The sequence below is a fragment of the Cyrtonyx montezumae genome, unplaced genomic scaffold (genome assembly GCF_038088225.1).
Source record: "Cyrtonyx montezumae isolate F1298 unplaced genomic scaffold, pur_monq_1.0 scaffold_92, whole genome shotgun sequence".
NCBI classification, from domain to species: Eukaryota; Metazoa; Chordata; class Aves; order Galliformes; family Odontophoridae; genus Cyrtonyx; species Cyrtonyx montezumae.
In genome coordinates, this window is record NW_027072103.1 from 42488 (window position 1) to 57996 (window position 15509).

A 15509-nucleotide genomic window follows, 5' to 3' on the forward strand; every position below is an offset into this window, starting at 1 on the left:
CAGCAAAGTCCTTGAACCATTGTGGGTATGGGACTGTGGAGTTCTGAGCTCTGTGGTAGCATTGGGGGGGCTGCAGGGTGGAGGTGCAATGTGGGTTATGGGAGCATCCCCATGAGGGGATGTCCCCCCGACCGCAGCCCTATAGGGCACTCCATACAACACTCCATGACCACATGGAGGGGGCTTCCGCTCTTCTCCTCTCTGGCCCCGAAGGGGTTAAACAGCCCTGAAGTGGGGCAGGGGGGCGGTGAAGGGGGTGGGGCCATGGTGTGGGTCCGACCCCTCCCTCCCCATTTCCTCCACCTCGCGGGGGGGGCACTTCGGACGGGAAACGGCAGCAGCGGGTGGAGCGCGGGCCCCCCCAGACACACCGCCTCCCGAGTGCCGTGCGCATCGCCATGAACCCACGCGGGGCCGTGGGGGGTCTCCTGCGGGTCCTGGGGCGGAGAGAACCCCACCCGGTACAGGGAGACGAGGGGGAGGACGCGGGAGGGTGGGGAGGGCGTGGATGGGGGTTGGGGGAGTCCCGCGAGGCATCGCATGAGTTGAGTGTGTGTGGGAATGGGGGGAGTGGGGGGTGTTACGTGAGAGGGGGTTTGAGGGCGTATAGGAGGGTCCCACGTGGAATCTTAGAAGTGCGTCACATTTGTAGGGGTCTCTAGTGGGGGGGTCGTGGGGTGAGGTGCGGTCACGTGTGGGAGTGGAGGGATGGGTGGCACAGTGTGGGGGGATATATGGTATAATAGGAACTCCGTGGTGGATCGTGCAGATGGGACGATGGGGTCTGTCATGTGTGGGGTGGGGGCACTGTGGGGCAATGACATGAGGACCAGGATGGAGGACTGGGGAGGGGTGGGGGATTATGGGGGGTTGGAAGTCCACGGGGATTGAGGACACGTGTCAGGTGATAGTGTACTCCTGGGGTTAAAACAGTCACTGGTAGGCTGTGAGTGGAGGGACAGCTCTATGGGGTTTGGGATCAGAAATGGGGTGGGAAGTGGCACTGCAGATTTGGACTGTGGGGGGGAAGAGTGGGTCACACTTTGCGTTGCAGCTCCCTTTGTGGTGGGGACATGGGGAGGGGGGCAGAGGGGGAGGCAGATCTGTGGGTTTGGGGATCAAGGATGGAGTGGGGGGGAACAGAGTTGAGGGGCAGTGGAATTTCACGGGGATGGGGACACACATGGGGCAGAGAGGGTCACATTTGGGATCAGGGTGCCCCCATTGGGGGAGACAAGTGTGGTGTGTGCTCACCCCGTTGCTGTGTTCTCCCTTGTGAGGCTGCCCTACAGTGTGCACTGGGAGTGCGCTCCGCTCTGTGTCCCCCCCACCCGTTTCCCACGCCCGCTCCCCCTAGGGCCATTTCCTGGGCTGTGCCTGAACTGCTTCCTGCAGAGGGACACTGCGTGTGGGGGATGTGGGTCACAAACACGGAGGCAGCGGGGGGGGGTCATCCCCAAGCACCACATCCCCACTGTGTCCACATGTCTCCCCGTTCCCTCGCTGTCTCCCTATACCGCCCCACAGCCCCCCCCGGTGCCGCCCCACACTTTCCAGGAGAAGTCGTTCCGGAAGAGGTCCCGGTCCTGCGCCGTCTGTCAGGACAGCGTGGGCGCCCATGGGCTGCTCTGCCGAGGTGACGCAGCACTGTATCCCCATGTGTCCCCAGTGTCCCAATGACCCATGTCTTTGTGTGCCCGTGGCCCCAAAGTTGTGTGTCCGCATGTTCCTATGTCCTTGTCCCCACAGTCTGCAAGATCGTATCCCATAAGCGCTGTGAGGCCAAGGTGAGGACCGGGGGGGCACGGGGGCCATGGGGTGACATTCGGTGATGTTTGGTGGTCCAGGGATGCCCCCTCCAGGTCCCCAGAGCCACTGGGATTCTGTAGGCAGAGAAAGACCCACGTCCCTGCTTCCCCACAACTCCCTGTCCCCACATCCCCGTGATGTCCCTGTGCCCCCACGCAGAGCGCTTGGCTGTGCGCCAGGGGCTGCAGCTGGACAAACAGCGGATGGACGGACGGACATGGGCGGGGGAAGCACTGCTCCATGCCTCAGTTCCCCTGGGGGTTTGGGTTGTGGGTTGTGGAAGGAACGTCTGTGGGGCTGGAGGCCCGCTATGGGGCCAGATTTTTTCTATGGAGCTACAGTAACTGTTCTGCCCCTGTAGGTCACATCTCCGTGCCACCCCCCGCCCCCTCCCGAGCTGGTAAGTTATGGGGCTGGGGCCCACCCCCACCCGCACCCCCACCCCCACCCTGCAGCAATGTTGGCGCACCCTACAGTGCCCCCTAAGCTCTGTGTGCCCCACAGCGGAGAAACACTGCCCCACCGAGGCATGGAGAGAAGCCGGTGAGAGGCGGGTGGGATTGGGGTTGGGGGTTGAGGTGGGATTGGGGTGGAATTGAGATTGGGATGGGATTGGGTTAGGGTTGAGGTGGGATTGCGGTGGGGTTGGAACTGGGGTGGGGTGTGGACTGGAGCTCTGTGTGCCCCCAGGACAGAAGTCTGCCCTCCAGTGTCCCCTGGCAGCATCGTTCCCTGCCCAGGTGCGATGGATGTGGGGAGGGGGGGGTTCTGTGGGCACTGTCCCCATCACCGGTCCCCACATCCCCTGCCCCCCAGCATGGATGTGGACCCATGTCCTATAGCCTCGTAACCCCTCATGACCCCATAGCCCCATTTATCTCTCCGTGACCCCGTGTCCCCATGTAGTCCCTCGTGTCCCCATGTAGTCCCCCGTGTCCCTGTACAGTCCCCCATGACTCCGTGTCCCCATCTAGTCCCCAGTGACCCCATCTATTGCCTTGTGACGCCCCCAGGCTGCCCCCCCCGGCTGTGCCCAGTGCCCCCCCTGCGGAGCTGAGCTATGTGACGGAGCGGATGATCGCAGTGCGGTTCCCGGTGGGGACGGATGAGCGGCGCTTCCACGGAGATCTCCGTGATGTCGCACTCCTCCTGCGTGCGCGGCACCGTGACGGATACACAGTGAGGGGGGGGCGGGGGGGTGGTCCTTGGAATGGTATGTGGAGACTGGGGATGGGACATAGGACACTGGGGGACATGGGGAAAGGGACTGTGAGGATGGATTGGGGACGGGACATGGGGGTATGTAGGGTCAAAGCAGGGGGACATGGGAACAGGACATGGGGTCCTCGGGGCAGAGGGGAACAGGACGCTGGGGACACAGAGCCCCATAAAGATGGGCCGGGGACCCCTGGGGACGGTTGGGGGAGGGGGGCTCCACCATGGGCTGTGACTCAGTGTCCTCTCTGCTGCAGCTCTTCAACCTCTCAGAGAAGCGCCATGACCTCATCCACCTGCACCCCACGGTCAGCACTGCAGGGGGGGGGTCCGAGGGTGTCCCATGGTGTGGGGTTGGGGCTATGGAATCAGGACCATTGGGGTCCTGGGGGGCATGGAGTGTGGGGTTTTGGGGAGTGTGGGGGTTGAGATGTGGGGTTCCAGTGGCGTTGGTGTGTGGGATTGGAGTGTGGGGTCCTGGGGAGGTTTGGGCCACAGAGTTGGAGTATGGGTCGTGATGTGGAGCCCTCGGGGGATCGGACTGTGGGGTCAGGGACATGGGTCGTGCTGTGGGTCACTCCGTGGCCACCCGCAGGTACAGGAGTTTGGCTGGCCAGACCTGCTGGCCCCCCCCCTGGACACACTGTGCGCCATCTGCAAAGCGTTGGAGCGCTGCCTGCGTGCGCTGCCCCCCCGTGTGGCCGTGCTGCACTGCCGGGTGCGTGGGGTGGGGTCACAGCATCGTGGGGGGGTTGGGGTTGGGGGGGAGGTTTAGGGCCTTGGTGTTTGTAGGGGCAGGACTATATAGGGCCTCGGGGTTGTGGAGTCTTGGGGGGAGTGGAGTGTCACAGGGGATTGTAAGATGGGGGCTGAGGAGCGCTGACCCACAACTCCCTCAGGGCAACAGGGGGAAAGTGGGCGTCGTGGTGGCAGCGTATATGCACTACAGCCGCATCTGCGCCAGGTAGGGGGGTCATAGTGGGGTGCAGAGAACTATGGGGTACGGGGTGAGGGATGTGGGGTCTATGGATTGGGGTGCAGGGTGGGGGCTGGCTGGGTCTATGAGGTGTAGGGTGGGGGGGCCTATGACATATGGGATATGGAGTGGGGAAGGGCGAGATTATGGGGGGAGGTGTTAGCGTTGGGTGTTGTGGGGAGTTACGGGGTATGTGGAAGTGATGGGGATCTGGGGGGTTATGGGAGGTGGGGGGGACTGAGGGTTGGGGGAGGCATTGGTGGGGGGTCTGGGGGCTATGGGAGGCTATGACTTATGGGGAATGGGGGCTGATACGGGAGAGTTCTGGGGCATGGGGCTGCAGGGGACAGTGGCGGGGACTGCGGGGATCTATGGGGCCCAGTGGGGCTGTGCTGATCCCACAGTGCGGAGCAGGCTTTGGGCACCGCCACCATGAAGCAGTTCTGTGAAGAGAGAGTGGGGGGTGACATGCTGCCGTCCCAGCGCAGGTGGGGAGGGGTACAGGGGCGGGGGGAGGGGGGTTGGAGGTGGAATTTGGGGGGCAGGGGTGTGGGGTGTGCAGGGTGTGGGTTTGGGTGGGTAAGGTTTGGGTGCACATGCTTGTTTCTGAGATGTGGGGTGGTATTGGGCTGCATGCAGTTTGGGGCATGGCACTGTGGGGTGCTGATGTGGGGCGCTGCCCCCCAGGTACATAGCGCACTTTGGGGCGCTGCTGTCGGGCGCCACACGGGTGAACAGCCGCCCTGTATTCCTGCACCATGTGCTGCTGCCTCCCCTGCCCCGATTCCAGCCTGGTGAGTGTCCCACCCCATTGGGACCCCACAGTGGGGTCCTTCCCCTTTAAAGTGATCCCCAAATGTGACTCCACCCAGGAAGTGGCCCTCAACCCTGCCCCCACACCCCCCTTTCCCATGCTGTGCCCCACAGACTTCCGTCCATTCCTGAAGCTGTACCAGGCGCTGCAGCTGGTGCACACCTCAGGCGTATAGTGAGTGCCCCCACCCCATGGGGGGACCCGAGCCCCCTGACCTCCCCAACCCCTGCCCCAGTTTGGGTTCCCAAACCCTCCCCTCCCCCCCCCACCCCGCAGTGCCCCCGGCCCACAGAGTGTCTGCATCAGCCTGGAGCCCGCGCTGCTGCTGAAGGGCGATGTCCTGGTGAGTGTGCAAGGGGGGAGTGCCAAACGGGCATACAACAGGGGAATGGGATGGGGGCAGTGCAGGACCCCCCGTACTGTGTGCGTGTGACATGGACGTGTGTGACGTGGATATGGCAGGTGTGAAAATGCTGCGATACGCTGTGATGTGTGTTACGTGTGTGATGCGATATGATGTGATATAACATGCTACAGTGTGTGCCACGATGCGTGCCGTGACGCGTGCCGTGACGCGTGCCACGATGCGTGCCGTGACGCGTGCCACGATGCGTGCCGTGACGCGTGCCACGTGCCACACGCGTGCAGGTGCAGTGCTACCAGCGCTGGGGCTCCGCGCGCCGCGCTGTGTTCCGGGCGCAGTTCCACACGTGTGCGCTGCAGGGGGAGCGGCTGCGGCTGTGCAAGGAGGAGCTGGACTTGGCGTGCGAGGGTGGGGCACGGCGGGGTCAGGGGGGCCTTGGGGGTGATGGGGTCAGGGGTGTCAATGGTTGGGGAGTTATGGGGTCGTTTGGGTTCTGGGGTTGGGGAATCAATGGGGTCCCTGGGGGTCAGGGGTCATTAGGTGTCATGAGGTCAGGGAGGGGTCATAGTGGTTTGGTGTCATTCATTGGTGGTTGGGGCTTGGGGGGAGTCAGAGGTTATGGGGGGAGGGGGTCAGGGGGGTGTTCCGTTGAGTCATGGGGGTTCACGGGGACTCAATGGGTGGGGGCTCTGCTGCGGTGTGGGGCTGCACACCCCCAGTTCCCACTTTCCCCCCTCAGATGAGCGCTTCCCCCCCGATGCTGCCGTGGAGTTTGTGTTCTCATCTAGTCCTGACAAAGTGGAAGGTGAGGGGGGCACCCCCACAGCCCATAATAAACCCCCATAGCCCCTATAACCCCACCCCCACATCTCCCCCCAGGTTGGGCATCCCCCTGTGGCACTGTGTGTGTGGATCTGTGCACGTGGGACCCCACGGTGCGGCGCGATTCCTTCCATGGCTTCAATGTGCGGCACCAGGACAGCAGTGACGGTGAGGGGCCAGCACCCACAGGACTCCCTGCCCCCCAACAGTACCCCACACCAAGGGCCACCCCGGTACTGCCCCTCAGTGGGACAGCAGAGGGATCCCAAACCCCGACGGGATGCGGTGGGACCACAGTTCCCAATGGGAAGCAAGGGGACCCTATGGGACCCCAAAATTGAATGGGACCTCCAGCCCCTGTGGGTCTGCAAACCCCAAATAGGACCCCATCCCATGGGGCCCCAAACTCCAGTGGGATGCCCCTGGGACCCCTCCCATCCCCCCCAATGGTGCTGTGTTCCCACAGACCTGACGCAGAAGGGGGGACCGCAGGAGGAGAGCCCCCACACACTCGTGCAAGACAAGGGGGCCCCCGGGGACACCCCATGGAAAGAGGAATCCTCCACGGCTGCACCCCCACCACTGCAGAGCTCTCCAGGGCACCCCCCGCCCCCCACGGCTGCAGAGCGCTGGGAGCTGGAGCAGCTGCTGGGAGGCTGTGGGCTGGGGGGGGGGCAGGAGGAGAGCCCCCCTGGTGCCCCACACAGAACCCCTGTGCCCTATATTAGCCCTGCGGCCCATGGAGACCCTGTGCCCCATAGCACCTTGGCACCCCACAGTGATGCAGTGCCCCATAGTGGCCCTGCACTCCATAGCAGCCCCGTGTCCCATAGCACCACAGCATCCTATAGCACCACAGCACCCCATAACTGCCCTGTCCCACACGAGGATCCTGTGCCCCATAGCACTGCAGCATCCTATAGTACTCTGGTGCCCCACGGCAATGTAGTGCTCCACGGAGACCCCATGCCCTATAGCTGCCCTTTGCACCATAGCACTGCAGCACCCTATAGCACTGTGCCACCCCACAGGGACCCTGTGCCCCACAGCTGCTTTGAGTCCTATAGTGCTCTACCACCTCATGGTGATGCTGTGCCCCATAGCACTGCTGCACCCTGTTGTTCCCTAATGCCCCATAGCACCCCAACACCCTATAGTGACTCAGTGCCTTGTAGTGCCACACCACCCCATAGGAGCCCCACAGTCTATAGTGCCCCCACCACACCCCACAGCCCCCCAACATCCTGTACCCCCCCTGCATCCTATAGCCCCCCGTCACCCTACAGCCCTTCCCACCCCTATAGCACCTTGACACCCTATAGTACCCCAATGACCTACAGCCCTACAGCATCGTACAGCCCCCCATCACCCCACAGCCCCCTGACACCATATAGCCCCACAGCATCCTATAGTCCCCCAACACCCTATAGACCTACTGTGCCTTATGACACTCTGGCACCCCATAGCACACAAAGTGCCCATAGGACTCATGTGCCACTTCATAGCACCCCGTCAACTCATAGCAGCGCCTCAGCGCCCCACAGTGCCCATGTCCCTCATAGTGCCTACAACAGCCCCCCGATGACCCCTTGCAGCCCATCGCACCACAGCAGTGCTCTGACACCCCACAGTGCCCCCATGCCCCATGGCACCCAAACCTCAATGGCACCCCATGCCCACGCCCACTTAGGCCACGCCCTCCAGCGCCGCCCCAGCCTGGCCCCTCCCCCTCCCTGTCCGTGCCCGGGGGGCGGGGTCGAGGACGGGGGGCGGCGTCGCGCGCGGCGGTCGCTGTCTGAAGGGGCGGGGTCTGTTTTGGTCACGCCCCTCTGCCCCCTCTGCGAGCCACGCCCCTTCCCTGTGGGACCGCCCCTCCCCAAAAGTGGAACCCCCGGGAGCCCCGGGGAGAGCGCGGGAGGTGAGTGGGGGGGGGATGTGGGCAGGGGCGGTGGGGCTGAGAGTGGATACGGGCTGGGTGCGGGGAGTGGTAGGGAATGGGGGGGGCTACGGGGAGGGGGTGTTGGGGTTGTGGGGGGGTTGCAGGGGAATACGGAGGAGGCTATTGGTGGGCTGGGGGCTATAGGGCGCTCATGGGACGGTCGGGGGGGCCCTGCGGTGGGGTCGGCAAGAGGGAAATGGGGGGTGTGGGAAGGGTGGGGCCAGGGGGGGTTTATGGGGGACTTGATGAGTTGGGAGCAGAGGGCTTTAGGGCATTATGAGGGTGGGGGGTATTGGGGGGGAGGAGGCATTGGGGAAGGCAGTCAGGGTGATGGGGGTTATGGAAAATGGGGGTTGCGTGGGTTCTTGTGGGGGACTATGGGGGGCTCTCAGGGGCTCACTGCTCCCCCATCCCCCTAACAGAGCCCGGCAGCCCCCAGGACTCCCCCACTCAGGACCACCCCCAGGGGGAGTCCTCCCCTTCTCCCTCCTTCCCCTCCCCCTCTTCTTACTGTGCCCCTCCCGTGTCGGGACCTCCCCGAGAGGAGCGCAGCACCCCAGGGGGGGGCACGACCCCCCCCCGCCCGCCTCCCGCCGCGGCCGACCCCCCCGCTTTCGCCCAGGACACGTCCAGGTTCTGGTACAAACCGGGAATGTCACGGGAGCAAGGTCCGTGGGGTTTAACTAGGGGGGGGCGTTCATTAGGGCCCCTCCCGTGACGCTGTGCCCCCTAGCCGTGGCGCTGCTGAAGGACCGCGAGCCCGGCGCCTTCCTCGTCCGCGACAGCACCTCCTTCCGGGGGGGGTACGGGCTGGCGCTGCGCGTGGCACAGCCCCCCCCTGGCTGCCCCCCCGCCGGGAAAGGTACGGGCGGGGACCCTCCCAGAAAGAAACAAAGCACTGAGAGACCCCGGGAGGGCGGAAATCAGCGAAGTCCCCCCCTCCCCCAGAAATCATAGACCCTTTCCTCCGTCACTGGGACCCTCTCCCCCCCACTTCTCCTCACTGCCCCATTTCGCCCCCAGGGGACCCCCGCGAGTGCCTCGTGCGCCATTTCCTCATCGAGACGGGACCGCGCGGCGTCAAAATCCGGGGAGGGGCGGAGGAGCCGCATTTCGGTGAGGGGGGGGGGTCTTGGGGCAGAGAGGGGGTCCTATGGAAGACTCGTGTGGAAGTCCACGGGGGGAAGGGGTCCGTGATGGAGGATCCCGGAGAGGGTGGTGGAGAGAGGTTCTGGTGGGAGGGTCCGTGGGGAGATCCATGGGAGTGGGGTCCAGGGGGGGGGGGGGACTATGGGAGAGTCCGTGGCAGTTGTCGTGGCAGTGCCCCCCCCGCAGGCAGTCTCCCCGCGCTGGTGCTGCAGCACTCCATCCAGCCCATGTCACTGCCGTGTGCGCTGCGCATCCCCTGCACCGGTGTGTGCCCCCCCCACCCTGTAACCCCACGCCGCGTGTCCCTCCTTTCGGGGGGGGGGGCGGGGCACGCATGATCTCACCCCGTGCCCCCTCCCCCAACCCCCCAGATCTACTACAGGAGGTGGGGGGCACCGGGGTCCCCAACATCAGCACCGCCGCCGAACTGCTGCGTCAGGGAGCAGGTGGGGGTGGGGGGCATTGGGATGAGCGGCTGCTGGGAAGGGGGGGGGAGCACTGGGAACAGGGGGGGTTACTGGGAATGTGGGGGCAATGGGAAAGGGGGGGTTACGGGGATGGGAGCAGTACTGGGACGTGTGCTGTGGGGCGGTGGCGGAGCGCTGTCCCGCAGGTTGCAGTGTGCGCTATTTGGGTTCGGTGCGCACGGAGGCGCTCACGGGACCGCGCGCGGTGGCGATGGCGGCGGACGCTGTGCTCGGAGCGCCGCCCCCCCCGCAGTGCACCGCGCATTTCCACGTGTCCGCGCGCGGCATCACTCTCACCGACCGCCAGCGCAGGTGGGAGTGCGCCCCGCGGCCCCGCCCCACGGCCCCACGGCCCCACGGCCCCGCCCTGCACTGAGCACCCGCTGCCCCCCTTTACCTCCCTCCCGTCCCAGGCTCTTCTTCCGTCGCCATTACCCCGTGGGCAGCGTCACGTTCTGCAGCACTGACCCCGAGGACCGCAGGTGATGATCTGAGGGAGATGGGAGATTTGGGGAGGGGGGGGGGGTACCGTCCCTGACAGTTCTGTGCATACAGATGGGTGAATGCAGACGGCACCACTTCCACGTGAGTACCAGGGGGGGCACAGCCGACCCCCCCCTCGCTCTGTGCCCCCCCGCCAGAGCACTGTGCCCCCCCCGTCTCCCTCAGGATTTTCGGCTTCGTGGCCAAGCAGGCTGGGGGGGCGGGGGGCAACACGTGCCACCTCTTTGCGGAGCTGGACCCCGAGCAGCCTGCCCGCGCCATCGTCAGTTTTGTCACCAAAGTGATGCTGCGCCGCCCCCCCCCCGAGCGACCACTGCATGGCACAGCACCCTGAGGTGGGGGGGGTCACCCCAAGATGCATAGCACTACTACGCGGGGGGGACACACAAATATGGGGGAACTGTTGGGGGAGGGGACATTATGTATTGGGGGGAGAACATAGTGTATTGGGGTGGACAGCGTTATAATGGGGGGGAAGGCAGCACCCAGATATGGGCATGTTACTTGGGGGGGTTAGGGGGGGCAGGAGCACTGGGGCAGGAGCACTCTGTCACAAAGGAGCGAGAGCAGCTCTGATACATACTTTATTGGGGGGGGGGGCACAGAGCTGTGCATTGGCAAACGGGGGGGGGCACTGCCTCCCTCCAGCACCCCACCCTTGAGGGGTGCATTACATTCAGCAAAATGGGGACAACAATGGGGGGGGGCATAATAACTTGCTCCCCTCTTCCCAGGGTGGTGGGGGAGGGACAGAACAGGAAACCCCACCAACACAGAGAGGGAGTTCCATTGGGGGGGGGGAATTAAAGTGCGAGGGGTGTGCCCCCCCCCCCCCCTTACCCACTGAGGGGGTGCAGGTCCACCTTCACCTTCTCACCGCTGCTCAGCATTCCCACAGTGGGGAAGTACCCCCCCGGCGGCACCCGCGCCTCCTTCTTACCAATGATCTGCCCATTGCGTGTGAAGAACACCTGGGGGGGGTGTTTGTGCAAGAGGGAGGGGAATAAGGGTGCCCAGAGCGCTGTGCCCCTCAGATGGGGGCCAGTACCACCCTGCCCCGCCCCCCCTTCCAAAAAATAAAAGAGGGTGTGCCCACCCCCCAACCCACAGGCTTTAAGGCAAGTGTGTGGCTGTAGGGGTCATGGGGGTGGTGGTTCACGGCTCTACAGATTGATGCAGTGATTTCCCCAACCCCCCTGTGCCCCACAGACAGACAGCTCTGGTGTGAAGGGGACTGATGTCACCACCCCTCAGAAACAATAATTAAAGCAAGCCAGCCCCCACTCACCACCACTTTGGTGCCACCGCGCTCCTGCTCTGTGCCCCCCCCCTCGTCTTCCTCCTCCTCCTCCTCCTCCTCCTCTTCTTCTTCTTCCTCATCCTCGGGGCTCACATATGTGACATTGCGCACACGCCGTGTGGGCAAAGCTGTGTCACACTGCTCATCGCTGTCACCTGGGGGGGAGAGGACATGAAATGGGGGGGGGTCACCCCAAGCTCAGCCGGGGGGGGGTCCCAGAGCCCCCCACCCACCTTCGCTGTCCAGGCTGTAGTCACGGGGGAACATGATGCCGCAGCCCATCGTGTCCCCTTTGTAGCAGCGGGGGCCAAACGGGTCCCCCACCCCACTGCCGTGGAAGATCTTCCCATCATCTGTGGGGTGGGGGGGGAGGCGACAGTCACAGAACCTCGTCCTTTGCATCCATCCCTTCCACATCCCCATCCCCCACCCCAAAAGCCCTAGGGCTGTGGGGGGGAGCAGGGACTACTAACCCGCATGGTACGCCACCGAGCCCCTGCTCCAGCCAGGGTGCCGGTTTTTGGGGTAATCCTATGACAGGACAAAGAACCATCAGGCCTCGTGCTGGGGGGGCACACAGTGGGATCCCCTGCCCCCCAGCCCCCCACCTTGCGTGCCAGACCCAGCGCGATGTAGCACTTCTCGCCTGGGTCCACAATCTCCACCTCGAAGTAATGGCTGCGGGTGCTGAGTGGGCGCCGTGCCTGTGCCAGCCCCACGTCCACGATGCTCTTCCCCTTCCCCACATACTCCAGCAGCTATGGTGGAGGAAAAGAGTGGGCACAGAGGGCAAAGAGAGCAATGAGTTCAGTGGGAGAGGAACACGGGGATCCTAAAGGGAGGACGGGACATCCCCACAGGCCCCCCCACTAAGACGGGGGCCAGGAACACACCCTGCTCTGTGGCCAGGCTTGTCCTGCTGCAGGGCTGGACCTGCAACCCTATGGGGCTGTGCACCCCCCACCATGGGGCGCTCACCGTGCCACAGGCGCGCACATCATGCAGACGGCCCCACTCCTCCTCATGGCTGTCCACCATCATCACGCTGTCGTCCTCCAGTGCCGCACGCAGGTGCAGCCGCACCTCCTCCCCCAGCGAATGCAGCCCCACTGCCGGGAACAGCCCCTCAGGGGACAGCGGCATGGCCGAGCAGCCCACCTGCGGGGCACAGAGCTGGAGGTCAGTGGCGGTGGGGGATGGGTGGAGATGGGGCTCTGGTGTTGGTGGGGCTCTCACCCTTTTCCCGTTCTTGGTGAAGAAGACCTGTGCCGTCTGCACCTCAAAGGAGATGCGCTCAATGCCGCAGCCGATGCGATCACCAGAGCTGCACTTGGTGCCGAACTGCCGCCCTTTGGCACGGCCGCTGTACAGCCTGGGGGGTGGGAGGGAGGGGTGCGATGGCACAGAATCCCTGCCCCCCATCCCCCTGAACATACACATCCCCCCCATCCCCCCACGGTGCTCACTCACTTGCCGTCATCGGCGTGGAACGCCACCGAGCCAGGCAGCCACCCAGGGGGGTGCTCCAGGCTGTAGTGCTGTGGCACCAGACCCACCGCGATGGCACCGCGCACCCCACTGTCCACGATGGACACCTGCAGGGACACCGTGGCTGCGTGGCACAGGAACCCACGCTGGGATGGGGACTCCCAGTGACAATGAGTTGATGAAAATGGGGACCCCTGGCGGCGCTGCAGTCCCCCCTTACCTCGAAGTAGTTGTTGTCCCGCGTTAGCGGCCGCGGTGCCACGTAGCAGCCCACCTCGCCCGAGTCCCCGTGGTAGCTAGGGGCACACAGGCAGGTCACTTGGTGTCACATCGCGCCCCCCCCCCCCAGCAGCACCGCCCCCACCTGAGCGTGTCCCCGTCCACCAGCACGTGCCTGGCACGCTCCTGGTAGCGCACGGCGCGCACCTCGCGGATCTCGCGGATCCGCCGCCGCCAGCTCAGGAAGCGGTAGTGCAGGCGGAGGTCATCCATGGCGCCGAGCCACCTGCGGAGCAGCGCCGTGAGCTCCGACCCGTCCCGCGCTGTCCCGTTCTCTATGGGCGCCCCACATCTTCCTTGGGACCCTAACGCCCCGGGAGCCCCATATTCCGCTATGGGCGCCCCACCTCCTCCACGGGCGCTGCAAATCCCCACAGCGATGACCGTGAGGTCCCGTATACCACCACGGCCGCCCCAAATCCACCTCATGTCCCCGTCCCTGCCTCATCTCCCACCCCCTCACGGCATCCTGGACCCCGTGGCCATTCCGGTCCTTCTCACCGCCGCCACCGTCGCCATGGGCTCCGCCGCGGCCGCCCCGGCCCCGCCGCCCCCTCACATCCGGGACTTCGCACCGCACTTCCGCCTCCTCTGCCACTCCCCTCTTCCCGCCCCATTTTCGCCAATCGTGACGTCTCCTGCCGATGGACGGCAGGATGAGCCAATCGAAATCGGGAGGCGGGGCCGGGCGGGGAGAGCGAGCGGCGGAGGAGGAAACAAGTGACCCAGCTCCGGCGCAGGGTGGGGAGGGCGCCGCCTGGCGGCGGGACGGGGCACTGCACTCTGCACTGAGGGCGGGGCACCCCCCCTGGTGGTGACCGGAAGTGGGGGATAGCGGGGTGGACCAGCGAGCGGCGGCGCCCGGGGTGGTGCTCCCCCAGGGGACCCCCAGAATAGGGCAGCGGTATCCGAGGATGGCTGTCGGACCACGGCACAGTTTGATGGGCTTTAAGATCCCTCCCATCCCAACCACCCCGTGGCTCTGACCCACCTGCATCAACAGAGCGGGCGCAGCGCGGCCCCGCCCCCTCTGCGCGAGGCAGCGCCACGATCAGACACAAGCCCCGCCCACGTCGCCACGCCCGCCCCCCAGGGGCCCCGCCCCCGGCGCCATGGTAACCACTCGCTGATATCGGCGGGAAAGTCGCGGTGAGCGGAAGCGTGGTGAGGGGAGGCGGGGACGGCGGGTGGCGGCCGGGTGAGCGCTCCCAGACGGGGGGCACCGCGTGACCCACCCCCTCCAGCTCGACCCCCCCACCGACGCTCTATGGCCGCCACGGAGCGTGAGGTGCTGCTGGGGCTGCAGCGGGCGCTGTCGGAGGAGCAGTTCCAGACGTTCAAGTACCTCCTGGAAGAGCAGCTGCCTCTGTCGCGGCTGCAGGCGGCCTCGCGCCCCGAGCTCTGCTCCATGCTGCTGCAGCACTTCCCCGGCCGCGCGCTGCACGTGGCCGCCGCGGTCCTGCGCCGCCTGCCCCGCCACGACCTCATCCTGCAGTACCACCTGCCCGGAGCGGACGGGGCCGCCGCCGACCCCGGAGAGGTGGGTGCCGTGGGGCCGCTGTCAGTTGTGCGTGGAATGCCCTCCCTCGGTGCTGCTCGGGAAGGTGGTGGCCCTCGGTGGCCCTTGAGTTGACTTATGTTGCCGGTGGCGGCCCTCCGGACACTGGTGGTGGTCCTCAGGTGGCCCGAGTCGGCTCTCGGGAAGCGGTTGGCCCTCGGGATGTCGTTGGTGGCCCTCCGGACGCCGGTGGCCGCGCTCAGGACACCACCACGGACCCATCAGGATGTGGTGAGGCCCCTTTGGGACGTGGCGGTGGGAGGAGGGGGTTGGGGCGAGGTCCGCGTCCCCCACTGACATCCCCGTGGGTGCCCACAGGTGCCGGGCGCCTGCTGTCAGAGCGGGACCTGCTGCGGGTGGCCCAGCTGCTGGGCCACGAGTGGCAGGAGGTTGGTGTGCTGTGCCTGGGGCTGCAGCGCTGCCGCCTGGAACAGATCCGTGAGAACAATCCGCACCGCGCCGCGCTCTGCAGCTTCGAGATGCTGCGTGAGTGGCGGCGGCGGGAGGGAGCTGCGGCCACGGCCCACCGCCTGCGCGACTGCCTGCGTCCCGCACAGCTCGACCCCGAGGTGTTCGCCCTGCTGCAGCAGCTGTAGGGCGGCGGGGGTGGAGGTGGGTTTGGGGTTGGGATGGCAGTGTTGGTAGGCATGGGATTGGGATGAGAATGGGATTGGAGTGGCAACGGGAACAGGAATGGGATGAGATCGGGGTAGGAATAGGATTGGGATGGGATGGATCTCTTTTTTCCCAATAGGATTGGGAGGGAATAGGGGCAGGATGGGATTGAGGTGGGGTGGGAACAGGAATGTGCCAGTGGGACAACCT

At 65.4% G+C, this 15509-nt stretch overlaps 3 protein-coding genes across 6 annotated transcripts; 2 read left to right on the top strand and 1 right to left on the bottom strand.

Moving 5' to 3' along the window:
* The first annotated feature begins 366 nt into the window (after nt 1–366).
* On the top strand, nt 367–10462 carry TNS2 (tensin 2). Its single transcript, XM_065754686.1, has 27 exons — nt 367–461; nt 1528–1636; nt 1750–1787; nt 2171–2209; nt 2314–2352; nt 2500–2549; nt 2823–2988; nt 3282–3332; nt 3620–3742; nt 3924–3988; nt 4405–4488; nt 4688–4794; nt 4928–4988; nt 5091–5157; nt 5463–5586; nt 5918–5983; nt 6058–6168; nt 6467–7918; nt 8362–8607; nt 8673–8801; nt 8963–9055; nt 9275–9352; nt 9460–9534; nt 9702–9867; nt 9969–10037; nt 10111–10140; nt 10225–10462. The coding sequence occupies exons 1-27, from the start codon at nt 399–401 to the stop codon at nt 10391–10393; spliced, it is 3870 nt and encodes a 1289-aa protein (XP_065610758.1). The 5' UTR covers nt 367–398; the 3' UTR covers nt 10394–10462.
* Nucleotides 10463–10630: 168 nt separating this feature from the next.
* On the bottom strand, nt 10631–13713 carry SPRYD3 (SPRY domain containing 3). Of its 4 annotated transcripts, none has more exons than XM_065754651.1 (11): nt 13628–13713; nt 13212–13352; nt 13068–13143; nt 12830–12954; nt 12596–12731; nt 12338–12517; nt 12025–12117; nt 11833–11890; nt 11593–11712; nt 11348–11514; nt 10631–11030 (listed from the first exon to the last, which is right to left on the bottom strand). In XM_065754651.1, exons 2-11 carry the CDS (start codon nt 13337–13339, stop codon nt 10896–10898), a joined length of 1218 nt encoding a protein of 405 aa, XP_065610723.1. In that variant the 5' UTR covers nt 13340–13352; nt 13628–13713; the 3' UTR covers nt 10631–10895. The 4 variants fall into 4 exon arrangements, with proteins under 4 accessions (XP_065610723.1, XP_065610722.1, XP_065610725.1 ...); XM_065754650.1 differs by having other exon boundaries at nt 11968–12117; XM_065754653.1 differs by lacking the exon at nt 11593–11712.
* A 677-nt stretch (nt 13714–14390) lies between these two features.
* Nucleotides 14391–15413, top strand: LOC136060273 (uncharacterized). Its single transcript, XM_065754649.1, has 3 exons — nt 14391–14666; nt 14807–14915; nt 15003–15413. The coding sequence occupies exons 1-3, from the start codon at nt 14394–14396 to the stop codon at nt 15278–15280; spliced, it is 660 nt and encodes a 219-aa protein (XP_065610721.1). The 5' UTR covers nt 14391–14393; the 3' UTR covers nt 15281–15413.
* Nucleotides 15414–15509: the final 96 nt, after the last annotated feature.